Here is a 14519-nt window from a genome sequence, read left to right on the forward strand (position 1 = left end):
TAACTGAAGACAATAAAGTGCACATTTAGTGGGACAAACTGGTATTACAAGTCAAGTGGGGCCTGACCATCCCCATTTGTTAGCACACTACTGGCAGTGGCGTTTTTGTCAGCGCTCCTTGTGGTCACAAGTGGTATTGCTCCAAAGATTGTCTTTAACCATAAAACAGCATTGAGAAAACGAATGAAAATGCAATGTTCTTTAGAATTTAAAAAAAAGGAGTTTAGTGAATATGTTTAGTCCAAAAAGTCCAAAAATCAGGGTGGCACGGTGCAACTATCTACCAGTATTGCAGAAGAAGTCAATGTCTGCAGCCTGATGTTGCTGTCCCTCACTCTATATTTGGATATCGCTAAGTCTACTACTCTACTACAGTCTAATACTTCCAAGATGAAACCAGCACTGTTTGAACCTGTTTGTTTGTATAATGTTACTGCATCTGATCTATATGTTGTTTATTTCATTTTTTTTCAGTCATTGGATAACACTCGGCTCTGATTCTCTTCCCCTAAGGTTGTCCTGCTGAAGACGACAGTCAGGGATGCAGAAACCCGTTTAGTGTCTTCCAGGGTTGCATGCGTTTACTGACTCTAAACAGCCAAAACATAGACCTGATCAAAGTGCAACAAAAGCAGCTGGGAAGTTACAGCAACCTCCAGATTGACATGTGTGGAATCATCGACAGGTCAGTAAAACAAAAACCATTTGATGAGATATTCAACCAGTCAAACATATGGAATCACTTTTCTTTTCGTTCAAATGAATTGGTCGGCGGGGGGAGATACACAGTTAAAGGTAACTGCACTGTGATCAGGTAAAATCATCCAAAATGTTCACCACTGATGTCAAACAAAAGGATAAATTATAACTCAATGGTGGTTAAGACTTCAAGTCTACATGCACATATTCACTGAAACCCCCCAAAACCTTTTGAATGGTAGTGTATGTTGGGGCTGTTTTCTCAGATCTGCCCTTGCCAGAATGTAAGGGTGTAAATTTATAGAAACAGCTTCCAGTCGTGCTCTGTGAGGCTGAATTGTCCAGCTGTTCCATTTTCTGGTCAGCATGGGAACCAGTGGTGTGTCATGATTCCTTATGAACTCAAATAATCGACAAAAACCATCTAACTAAAGACTCAAATCTACAGCAGCTTGTGTTATTTCCATGTGCACCTCACACCGTCCACCTTGCAGTAAGGTATACTAAACATGAGGAGGCAAGATCAGAACTGAATTTATGGCTATTTTATTAGCTTTAAAGCCTGTGACACAGAGCAAGATTGGAGCAAGATTAACAGATGCTGACATAAAACGTGGGGTGTGTAGTTTGTAAATACAGATAGTCAAATATATACATTATCCACAATTAGTCTTCTTTGAACCTGTAAGGATGTATGAACTTGAGAGGAAATAGATATAGCCTTGGTCACTTGGATTAAATTAAAACTCCTGTGAGGGCCATTTAGGCTGTGTGTCCAGATTTATACTTTGTCCGTAAAAGATTAGCTCTTTTTATCTGAATTGTAAGGATGAATCATCATTTATGCCTTAAAATCATTATGCTTCCCTTTGTAATTTGTCATTGCTGAAACGAGATGTCTGATGTATGTTCTGACCCTTTTGCAAAAAAATGGCATAATGTGGATGAGTAGGACCCAAATGCGGGAGAGACGAGGAGGCAGGAATTCCAAACAAACGTGATCCATTAACTTGAAATAACAAAAACGCTGCAGAGCAGGAATTACCAACGACAAAAACAAAACACAAGAGCTTAAACAAGAAAAACCCAAAAACCTGGCCTGGTACATGGAGGGTGGAACCAGTACAGACCAGCAGGGAGCAAGGGAAAGACAAGACAAGATATACACATAAGGCTTGACGAGACACAGTCACAACTCAATAACAAAACGGTGAGAACATTTTTTTACGTATATGTATATATATATATATATATATATATATATATATATATATATATATATATATATATATATATATATATAAATGGCATTTATTTGAATTGTAATAATCTGGATATCTTTAAGGGTTTGTGAGTTTAAATCACTTTAATCTCTCAGTCATATTGGTTGCGTGCTGTGTTGTCTTGTATGTACAAATTGTGGGTTTTCATGTCTGCTGTACAAGAGCAAGGAAAGAGAACCATTACCATTCTGAATCTGCTTTCACCCAAACAGGTTCTATTTTTGCTTTTGGCCATTGATGGATTCTTGATATGAGCTGTTACTGCTGTCTTCTTGTTATGATGAACTGTGCTCATCAGAGAGAAATAAATAAAATGCTCCAATTAGCCTATAAAGAACAGTTTTAGGATTTAAGTTTTATTTTGACATTGTTCTTGAATTACTTATTTTTAATCATTTATTCATTGGTTGATTTATTCATACCCTGTGTTAAGTACTTAGCTGTTTAGTTATTTATTTGCTTACTTTGCTATAGACTAAGGGAGATGTTTTCCCCATATCTGCTCTGTTCCTTCAAATTATTTGTATTTGTGTAGTCGTGTGTTGGTGTGTGACATGTATTTCATGTTTTTTTGGATGTCTTTTAGTGGGAGATGTAGTGAGTTGTTCTTTTTTTATTATTTTAATGTTTTATGTTGCTTCTGTTAAACTGTAAAGCTCTTTGTGTTGCAGAAGTTATATAAAAAGTGTCTTGAAAGAATAGAGGGGGATACAAATTGATACAACTGTGTCAACAAACTTTTTCACTTTTACTCACAAGCCCACAGTCTTACCCGAAGTGGGCGTTGAGAAACCTTAACCATCTTAACCAGAGTATTTTCATGCCAAATTCAGAGATTATAACAATTTGTTGAAAAGTAGATGGAACACTTTATCTTTACTTATGTAGAGATGATTCTCTCTGAAGCTTTCATAAACTGTTGAGTCTTTTCTCCCTTGGGAGTGATATTAACAGATGTCTTCAAGTTTCCAAAATATCTATATTGCCTACCAGGAGTGGGGTTCGAACCCACGAGGGCTTTCGCCCATTGGATCTTAAGCCCAACACCTTAACCACTCTGGCATCCTGATGTACAGGGCTTGATACAAATACTATAGTTGATATTACGCATGATATCTGGGTTTTTATTAAGAAAAATCTCTTCCAGTTCATCCTAAATGTGCTCAGTGGGTTCAAGTCAGGGCCCATTATGTTCTTCCCCACCAGTCTTGTCAGACTTTATAGTCACTACCAGGGGCGGATCTAGGATGTCAGGAGATCCGGGGCTTAGCCCCAGGGGGGGAGCACATCTTGATTGTTTCATTTCAAATCCATTGTGGTGTTGTACAGAGCTGGAATACTGAAAATTGTGTCAATGTCCAAATATTTATGTACCTAACTGTAGATCCGCCTCTGGTCACTACGTACTTTGTGCACTAGGCACGGCCATGTTGGAATCCAAAAGGGCGGGCCTTCCCGAAACTGGAGCCACAAAGCTGAAATTTCATTGATTAAAATCTTTTGTTATGCTGAAGCATCCTCCACGCGAGATAATGTAGAATGACCCGTCTGACCCATCGCAAGTGTTTAGGGTGAGGGAAGTCTGGGCATCTCTGCTCAGGCTGCTGACCCAGTACCGGATAAGCGGATGAAAATGGATAGATGCATTTTTCTCACTTGGCAGAGCAATTTATTTGTTGAACGTTGCTGACTAACATGTTAGAGAGCGATAATCTGAACCAAAATTAATAAGCAAGCACGGAGACGTTGCTACTTATAACAAACAGGTGGTGAGCGTACTGTGGAAACCAGTGGGAACATCTTTGATGTTATGTAACAGTATGACTATACACATTACATCATTCCACTAAGATATAAATATTACACAAACATGTGGACAATATAGAGTCACATAATGAAGACCTGGGAAAGAGTAGTGGAAGCTATGTCAAAAAAATAAATTGTAATTTGTGACTCGGTTTCATACATTTAAAGGTCACAGAAATGAAGAGTACCTTTGATAAAGAAGTATAAATGAGGAATTATCAAAAAAAAAAAATCAAGGCGAGTTTCTAAAGCAGATGCAGACACTGGAAACCAGTGGAATTGAAAAACCGAAGATGAAAAGATGGAACTAAACACAGGAACTTATAGGGTTAAGACATTTGCCAGCATGTCAGCAGTCCACTCTGTCTATCCATCCATCCATTGTTGGGTCCAAATCAACATTACATAAATTCATAACGAGAAAAGACACAGAGACTACCTTGGAATGGGTTTTTAGCGCAGTCCTGCAGGAGGGGGAGAGCAACAGGAGTGCAGGGCAACGTATGGCCCTCATTGAGAACTCCTGAGCTTCCCCCAAGATCCTCCCTCTAGAAGATGCTTTTATTAAGAAACTTTGACAGGAAATTATCATATAAGGTCAATGCATAGTAAACAATAGACAGTAGACAATGGGTAGTGGAGAATGGGTGGAAGTGATAATGTATGATTGAGTCCTGACATTACAGTGGTCACCTGTCACCAGGACAGTCCAAAACCTGAGTAGATCAGGAAGTGGCTGATGTGGCTTCTGTTAGCCAAGCATGTGACAGTTTCACAATGACAAAACAAGTTCAAAGGTTGATTAACCTCACACCATCCATCCATCCATCCATCCATCCATCCATCCATCCATGTACTAGAGGACCTGAGAGCTTGAGGGTTCTACACAGTATTTGTCCTGTTCCTAGGACAGAAATCTTAAATGTTGCTCCCAGGATCTCCAGGAACCCCTCTCCCAGCGTGGAGGTCACAGCTCCAAGTACAGCCACCGCTGTAGTCTTCACCTTCCACATGTTTTCTGTTTCTTCCTTCAACTCTTTTTCCAGCTTCTCGTGTTTCCTGTTCTTGATGTTGTGGTTCCTTGGAATTGCTGCATCCGTCATTACTGCTGTCTTCTGGAGTTTGTCGACCACATCAGTGTCTGACGGGTTAGCCGTCACCTCTTTATCAGTCTGGATCTGAAAGTCCCACAAGATCTTTGCTCTTTTATTCTTCATCATCGCTGGAAGTATCTCCCATCTCGACTTTGGGACTTTTCAGTACATATGCTCCTGTGCACTACTGCAGCTGCTTGCTTCTGCCTACATCTTACATCCTGCTATTATGTGATGGATTGTCTCACGGGCATATTATGTAATACGTGAGGATGTAATATATGCATGTGTAATATAACACAAAATATTAATTGTCGCAGATTATTATGAAGGGATACAAATTAGTATTTATTTAATTATACAATATTTTGACTTGAAAATGAATATTGAAGGATATAGTAACTCCTCTTTAAAATAATAAAGTATAATACTTTGTCTAATCTGTCACAGCTCAGAATTTCCGGAGAGGGTGGAAGGAGGGGGAGCAGAACTAATGTTTGCTGTTTTCTTGTCTCTGCAAATAGAAGCACAATTAATGAGACAATTACAGCAATTATAAACCTGCCTCCGGAGACCAACTGGAACACACACACACACCTACACACACACACACACACACACACACACACACACACACACACACCTACACACCTACACACCTACACACACACACACACACACACACACACACACAATGATTCTTATTTTAAATCAGCTGGCGGATGGGAATCTGAGGCTTTTACACACACACACACACACACACACACACACACACACACACACACACACACACACACACACACACACACACACACACACACACACACACACACACACACACACACACACACACACACACACACACACACACACACACACCACATAGGCAGTAATTGAATGTAAAGATGAACAGATATCTTTGCCAAATATGGAGACACTGCTTGAATGATTTTAATTAAATGTCCCTCTGCTTATGCATGATTATTCAGCAGACTACAGTTCCTCAAAAGATATGACATCTCAGTGGAACAAATCAGAAAAACCTGTTTTCCAGCAAATACACACACCTTGTACTCCCTCACTGTAATCCTGCTGATTGAATTTTGGGCTCGTGGGATGGATTACGCAGTAAAGTCAGGTGGAAAATGGACTCACAGACACTGCTTCAGTGGGGTGGTCATATTTCAGAGCAGGTTATTGCTACGCTGTATGTACGGCTGTGTGCATTTCTGTGTTTTATGGCTGCAAATAGCGAAGACTATTATTTGCCAACACAAACACTCCATTAATGGCATGAATGAAAGCAGGTCCAAAGCGAGCTTGATGTCAGCTCAGCACTCTCTCTTACACTCCTATACCTCCTACTTATATGAAAAATAATGGAAAGATCCCCATCAGGGTGGTTATGTTTTTCATTTCTATCAACATTATTGCCGTCATCATTTTAGTTATTTTCATATCAGTATGTATATATAGAATACAGAAATGACTAACATTGTTTACTGCATTGTTTATCTGACTGTATGCGGGTCCTTTTCTTTTTTCGTCTTAAAAAAAACTGTTCTCCTTTGTCTTTTCTTTTGACTCCACAGCTGGCCTCTTCTTTATCTTGTTTTTCATCTCAACTTATTTCTTCATCATCTTGTCCTCTCAACAGCCTTGCTTCATCTTCTGTCATCCTTTTGTTCATCTTATCTCTTGCTGTTATTTATGTTTTATTTCTGCCCCTCAGCTTATTGCTTCTTCCTTTGTTATTACTTTTATTCTTTTCTCTCTTCTTTCACTGGACCTTCAGAGACTGTGAGGGATGCTTCTGTTTCACACATGTTGGGCTAAAAAATTTTAGTACAAACTAAGGATACAATTGGGTTTCTGTGCAGGGTTGACTGAGCTCGGTTAGTGCGGTTTTTGTTTGGCTAAATTGGCCATTTGGCTCACAAGGCACTGCGGGTCTGATTTAGTGTATGCGGAGTTGTTTCCTTGGTGCATGAGGGCTTACAATAAATATTATAGACAGATGTGTTTCTTAGATAAGGCTGTTTGCAGTCAGACCAATCATTCATGTGTTTCTATCAGTATGTGAAACGGCATATTTCTCTGGTAGTATTTGCCACAATCACAGTGTTTCGGGTTTTTGGAATATATGCACAGGGTTTTTTCGTGTATGCATGTACATATAATATACCCCTTGTGGGGGTGAATGTTTGAGCAAGGACAAAGTTCCCCGCTGTTACTTCCTCTGTTTGCTCATATTTTATTGGGTTTGTGTATTTTTGCGTTACAACGTTTGGTGGGTGGTCACCATCAAAGGACAGCGTGCAGGTATGAAGCGTGTTCAAAAATGTCTATGTCAGTAGACCGTGGACTTTAAGATGGAATTCCCTTTGAGAGGAAATGCACTTACTGGAAATATCAACATCAAACTTTCTTCACTCAAGATGCTGACATGTTTCCCTGATCGGTGATTGTAAATTCCAAACAAAATTAAAAGATTTTTCTTTAGATCTGTCTAAACCCCCAGCACACCCCAACCCAATTTCTACGAGTTGTTAATGTCCTGCTAAAGATTGACGACCATCCTCTTTTGAACCAAATAAGTGATAAACGAATGTGAATGGACTCAAATGCAGAATTTAACATAGCCACAGTTGTTAACATTTTATCATCAACAACACCTCACCACTAAACGCAGACAGTAAAAAAAATAAAAAGTACTGCCCAACTTATTAGAGAGGTTTATTAGAGAGAAGTCACTGCTTAAAACCTCAAAATCAAACATTTCACATATAAAATAGCTCAATTCTGTGACCTTACTCGCTTGAGAGTAAACAGCAGTTTGGATGCAAAAGACAATGAACAGGTGGTTCTGTTTAGTCATCTGTTCGCTCTTCATCATTGGGTTTCAGTAAACACATTGTTCACCTATTATCAAAACACACACTTCCTGATTTTGAGTTGCCGTATGTCCATACATTTACCTCCCATGGCTAACTTATACTTGCAAGGTTGCACTTTATTCACGGATGTATCCCTGATGCAAAAAAAGAAGCTAATAGGTAAATAAGGCATGTAGATATAATGAGTGTGTATGAGAAAAACTAAATTACTTAGGAAAGTGAAATATCTGACGGTGTGGTTGTAGCCCTCAGAAACACTAATTGGGAACATCTTTTCCTGGCAACAAGGATAAGTTTGAAGAGTGTTTCATCTTAACTTTTGACATAACGATCTTAATTTGACCAGACTTAACTTTGAGCTGTGAATGAACAAGACACATGCATAATATTCTATTTCAATTAAAACCACAAAAAAATAATACTGAGAAAAAACACTTAATGCTATGCAAAAAACAACCAAAGTTACCTTTTTCTTTTTTTACTTATCTTCTTCCTCTATTCTCTCTTCCTCTATATTATACTATGAAATGTACAGTTACTTATGTTGTCATTTTTTTGTTACTTGACAGCAAAAATAATACATTAAAGCAAATCCCACACAAGCCCTTGAAGTTGCTGAAAGAAAATAAAAAGGATCAGAGTCTTTAAGGTGTTTTCTCTCGTCCCTGTCTCATAGGTGTTCTCCCAGCCGCTGTGAACACGGCGGTCTCTGCAGTCAGTCCTGGACGGTCTTCCAGTGCAACTGCTCTGACAGCGGCTACAGCGGAGCGACCTGCCACAGCTGTGAGTCACATGACCCACAAACATCTGCCTAGGTCTATGATCTGCACAGAACCATGAAGCTGCTGCACATTAGCATGAGAAATTCACATAATACCAGAGATCTGTGTGTGTGTGTAAGTGTGTAAAAGCCTCAGATTCCCAACCGCCAGCTGATTTTAAACAGTAATCATTGGGTAATCCACCTCTATCATGGACCTGTCTTTCGCCATCTGTTTGAGTTTGTTCTATTTTATGTGTTTGTTTTCTTTCCACCCCTCCTCTGTGATTAGTTCCACCTGTTCCCATTTACTTTGGTGTTCTCATGCCACCTCTCCTGTGTGCCCCGATGTATGAAGTCAAAACCACATTGATTTCAACGTCCCCCTGTTTGAAACATAGTGACAAAAAAAGAAGAAAAACCAAACTGCCTCCAGGTTTGCGTTGTTGCTTTTGACCTGACAACAAATGCTTATCAACAGAAACAGCTGAGCAAAAGAGGCCAGTGGGAAATTAACTAGAATGCTGATGTTGGAGAGGAGAAATGTTTGTTGCAAGAAAACCTAACAAAAAAAGCCCAACTTTTATGCTGTTGTACTTTGATTCTAACCTCCGTCATGTTGGAAACGGGGGCTGTTGTTAGCAGCATAGTCCATGCAAGGCTGTCGTTTCTGCAGGTGAAAATTCCCAGTTGCCTAAAATGCACTATTAGTCTTGTGTTTTTCCCTCTTTTTCATTTTTGTCAGGTTCTTCCTTTATGTTTATTTCCTTGTCCGTTTATGTCATCCTTATCCTTTATTCCCTTCGTTCACTCGTTAGAGTTATTTCCAACTCATTTTGGATTTTTTCTTTCCTGTATTTTTTTCTTTTTTTTACTAGATCTTGTTTTGGCCTTTGTTGTCATGTGTACGTTTATTCAAATCCCTATGCATTAGCTATTAACTTCATATAAACTGGCTGCAACCCACTCTGTGGACACCAGTGTAAGAACAGGGTTCCTGTGAAATGTAACCAAACCCACAGGTTTGGTTCCTGTCGATTTTGGAAACGTGACCATGTGCAATTGGCAAGGTGGTTTTAAAGAATTTTATAAGATGGGTGTGGTTATGAATGAGTGCAAAGATCAACTTGAATGCAGTTTGGAGAATATGATATCCCACAGACCGCTACAATGTTTGAGGAAACATAATTAGATATTATAAAGACAAAAAATAAACACAATTTCCTAACCATTGAGTCAGCAGCAACAAGATTCGGAGCAATAGAGTGTACAAGTCTGAGATGTTTCTCGATTGATTTTTAAAGTAAAGGTCAAACAGAATGGCTTCATCCTTTTTTTTGTTCTCTGAGGGAAGTGATTGGACAAGCAGCATTGCTCTTACCTGTGTTGAACTTTCATTTCTAAAATGAGCCTGCTCCTGAGCTTGTTGGTTCCCAGTATAATTTGAGATGGTGGCAAACTAGACCTCGAAATAAAGTAAGTCAGCCCTGAGTTAAACCCGAAGTTTCCTCTTAGTTATTAATGCTCCTCAATTTTTCATGTTTTGGAATTTCTGTGCAACTGCAGAACCTTAGGTTTTGGATTGTTAGCTCAGAATAAAAGTTTATTTGGCACTTATTGTTCATTTTCCTAGTTTATGTGAGTGTCTTACATTATTACGTACAGTGTGACAGTAACTGTTTATATACAGGAATAGTGCGGTAAAGAAAACTAAAGAATGAAAATGTCATACTCGTATCATTTTAATGTGTTTTAATGTGTCATTTTCATATCAACAATGCTGATAAGGTTAATGTTGATACAAAAGTAGTTATAATTAGGGGTGGGAAAAATTATCGCTATGGCAATATATCGCAATATCGTCCGATTCAATATCGCTATTCATAATTTGAATATCTATTTTTTTTATTTATTTATTCATTTTTCCAAATAATAAATTATGTTTCAGACGGGTTGTCAACTCCAGTATGACTTTATTGTATACATGGGCTTAAATAATATTGTTAATGTTAATTTCATATTTTGTAAATAATATGAAAAACATATAATAAGCAAATATGTTCCAACTTTAGCTTGTATAGTTACAATAAAATGGTATTGATAATTTGAATTACATTGTTTTGACTCAGTTTGTCCCATGAATTATCACTATAATCTGATATACGTGCAGCTCAGATTTTAAGATGTGTAATGCCTTTTCCAGTACAATTTTCCGGGAACTGTGTATATTGTAAATAAATTAAATTATACATAAATTTGGATAACGCAATATCGTATCGTGACTCAAGTATCGTGATGTGTATCGTATCGTGAGGTCCTTGGCAATACCCACCCCTAGTTATAATCAGTATGTACATCTGAATAGTTTAGGTTGGACTTCTTTTAGTTTATTTTTTTTTTTTAAGTTCAGGTGTTTGTTTTTAAGTTAAAAGTTCAGTTGAAACGTTAATTATGAGAATACAGTGGAGACATAAATAGAGACAGGTAGGGGACTATAATCAAAGTTTCAAAAAGGAGGATAAAATGTGAACATAAAAGAACGGTAAAAGCCAATAATGCAAAATTTGATTTCCATAAAAGCAGAAGTGCCACAATTTGTCCTGTTCTGCTTTAAATTAAATGTTACTTCCATCCATCTCTCCATCATTTATGTTTAAAGCAGCTTTTAAAGGCTTGTCGTAGGTGACAGTTTCAGCGTTAATACAGGAGAACCTGTAATTCTGAGGCTGCCAATCGTAACTGCATTTATCAGACTGATTAGTAATTAAAGTGTTTTTTTTTCCACTGACATGCCGCAAGTTGAAAACTCTGATTAAACTTAGTTTTTCATTTTGCCAAGACAGAAACACCTTACAAATAGATGATTTTAGATTATTTTATTATTTTGTGAAATGTCTAAAATGCCTGCCGAAGACGTCAACCTTTTGTGTTGGAATAAGAGTTATATAAAAGAGATTATTGGAACTAAACTCCCAAATGTGAAATAAATAAACACAAGTGTGGTGATGATGAGGTGCATTCTTCATAATACAACTCCCTCAGGCTGAAAAGTGGATACTTTCTACTTTTAGCTATCACATTTAAGATCTGTAATGAATGTCAGGCATTTTTCTCAGTTAAAGAGCAGTAAGAAACAGCCCTGCAAAGTGTCAACTTTAATATACAAATTTGAGTTTATGGGCTCAAGCAGAAGGGAGGCAGACTTATGGAGGCAGGGGGGATAAAGGCCTGATAAAATCTTATTTATTGACTCACATCAGTTATTATTGTCACATCCTATTAAGTTGGGCTTTTGTCAATGGATTCTGCTGCAGAAAATCCCAGTTTGGTTTTTTCTGATCATGACACATTGATTCAGCTCTGATACATACATAAGAAGCAGCACCCATAATCCTCCCCAGTGTGTGATCTTCATCCCCTCACAGCGTCTGCGTGGCGGCATGCTGATGTTGATCTCATTATTTTCCTCCCAGCTGTGTACGAACAGTCCTGTGAAGCGTACAAACACAACGGCAACATGTCGGGATATTTTCATATCGATGTGGACGGCAGCGGACCGATCAGGCCACAGCTGGTCTACTGCAACATGACAGGTGACACAGAGACACCCCCCCCCCCCCCCCCCAGTCATCACTCAGTGTCTTGGATGGTTAAAATTTACATAATTGCAAATGATGATGCTTCTCTCATCACACTCTGATCCACTTCATCATCCATCACCCTTTTTAGAAAGCCTCACTCTTTCCTGGGGCTTTATCTCAGCTTCATCACGATGATGTTGAACGTTGTGTTCTGTATAATATGCATCATTCTGTCAGCCTGTATCAGCTTCTTACTCACTCATGTCATGTAAATATGTAAATATGAATAGCCCTGATTCTTCTGCTGTTGCTTTTTTCTGTTTGTTGATAAAGTGCAGTAACGCTCAAAAGTACGTGGAGGACAGAACTCTACAGTTGACCTGTAAAGCATCAAATTCAAATCTTTTCTAACCTTTGCTTGGGCATTTACGTTACTCTCGTACCTTTTTCTGGAAACTGTAGTAGATAAGTGTTTCCTCAAATCTAGTATATCTTGGTAGCTACAATGGTAACCTATGGCAACCAGTTTAGCAACATACAGACACTTTTGGCTCTTATTCTATGTACACTTATATACAACTTTTAAAGGAGCAGAGAGCCAGATAGAGTTGATGATGTTGAGATCAGAGCTCTATGTGGGCCATACCATCACGTGTAGCTTGATTTTTGAAGATAGTTCCTGATGACATTGCTTGTATATTTGGGGTCGTGGAGATTGGAGCAACTGCGATGCCTCCTTGATTGTATTACAGGCTGGATAAGTATCCATATCTCTCAGTCCTGAGGAATCCACTAATTTAGAAGCCACAATTCTATTTACAGAAATGCAGACCTAAAGTTGCAAGGAACTGCCATCATGCCTCACAGGTGCCTGCAGACACTCATCATTGTACTGCTCTCGAGCCCTTTGGCAAACAATCTCCATTTTGCTGCAGCCAAATTTTTCAAATTTTAACTCATCAGTCCAGAGCATCTGCTGTTAGTTTTCTGCACCGCAGATATGTTTTTGTGGATAGTTGAGTCTCTTGGCCTTGTGTCCACCTCAGCGGGGGGTTGTTTGTTCTCCCATTAGGACCACTGCTGACCATCAGTTGGTGGATGTGGTTTCTGGTTTCTGAGATGATGGTACTGCTGGACATCTTTCAATTTCTGAGGGGGACCCCCCCCCCCATCTCTTTCAAGTTTCCTCGGCCAATCATTACATCTTTAGTCGTCAGTGTTGTTCGTGGTTTTTCAAAGCTTTAACAGCTCCTCTTGAAACCTCCATCTGATTTAAGACCTTTGCCTACGAGACCCCTTAATGGTGCATTATAATTGCCTTGTGCATTATTGCCTTGGCCAGTCTTGCATGAAATCTGGGACATGAAACGCACTTTGCTGTTATGTGTCTGTCCCTGTTCGTTTTAGTCTGCTTGTGATATTGATGTTCATTAGCAACTGTTAAGTGGCTAACTAAAGTGGACTATAATCCTCAAAAATATATGACTGTGTTCCAGTGCACTTGAAGGAATGAATGGTGTTTTGAAGATACAAATTTATTTCAGACTTAAAGGCGTACAAAGATAACTTTTCAAAGTTAAAGGACTGACTCTGAGCTCTCTTAGCAGAAACCAGCAGACAAGTCAGCTGTTATGATCAGCATCTTGACAATATTGTAATTTTTTCCAATATTTGTAATCTGTTTACAGAGCAGAATACATGGATGGTGATCCAGCACAACAACACAGAGCTGACCAGACTTCAACCTTCTCTTGGCGTGGACCAGTTTTCAGTCCACTTCGCCTACAACGCCGGAGAAAAGCAGCTGTTGGCGCTGATCAGCCAATCGCAGCACTGTGAACAGGAGCTATCGTACCACTGCAGGAAGTCTCGCCTTCTCAATACTCCTGGTAAGATTTTTTTTTTTTTATAAAAACAAAGATGTGCTCACACTTGTTGACAATACCTGGCTGCTGTTTTTTCTTTTTTAATAAAGAATGAAACATTGTGATATGGTTTTGTGCTGTTGTTCATTTGAAATTGCATTTAACAATGTTATGGCAATTGTTTTGGTTATCTGGTAAGAACGAGATATTAGAGCTTGGTATCATCACTGACCTCCCGATACGATACGATTCCGATACACTAGGTCCCAGACGATACGATTTCCGATACGATACGATACGATTCGATATCGATATTCTGGTAACAATAAGGGAATAACATGATCCTTCCACGCGCCACGTCCGGCCAGAGAAACCCCACCCTGCCTGGTGAAAAGAAGCAGCCTGCTCACTCCTCAAGTAAGGAGGAGACTTGAGCTCATTGCAGGGCCTCCCGGGGTTGGTAGATGGAGCAATGCCCAGGACTGACTTAGGTAGGAGCACTGGGTGATAAAATGGGGGAAAAAATCGGGATTT

The 14519-nt window shown here is 39.0% G+C and overlaps 1 protein-coding gene and 1 non-coding gene across 4 annotated transcripts in view; one reads left to right on the plus strand and one right to left on the minus strand.

Annotated features, from left to right (window-relative positions):
* Positions 1 to 14519, plus strand: part of LOC133452497 (contactin-associated protein-like 4) — a 138019-nt gene that overhangs the window by 86905 nt on the left and 36595 nt on the right. For all 3 annotated transcript variants that reach the window (XM_061731842.1, XM_061731843.1, XM_061731844.1), the window contains exons 10-13: positions 514 to 685; positions 8456 to 8562; positions 12013 to 12132; positions 13809 to 14009. In XM_061731842.1, the coding sequence (XP_061587826.1) occupies positions 514 to 685; positions 8456 to 8562; positions 12013 to 12132; positions 13809 to 14009 (600 nt within the window). The remainder of the gene's footprint in view (positions 1 to 513; positions 686 to 8455; positions 8563 to 12012; positions 12133 to 13808; positions 14010 to 14519) is intronic.
* On the minus strand, positions 2970 to 3052 carry trnal-uaa (transfer RNA leucine (anticodon UAA)). Its single transcript has one exon. It is a non-coding gene; the product is annotated as a tRNA-Leu (tRNA).

This window comes from Cololabis saira, chromosome 10, assembly GCF_033807715.1.
Source record: "Cololabis saira isolate AMF1-May2022 chromosome 10, fColSai1.1, whole genome shotgun sequence".
NCBI classification, from domain to species: Eukaryota; Metazoa; Chordata; class Actinopteri; order Beloniformes; family Belonidae; genus Cololabis; species Cololabis saira.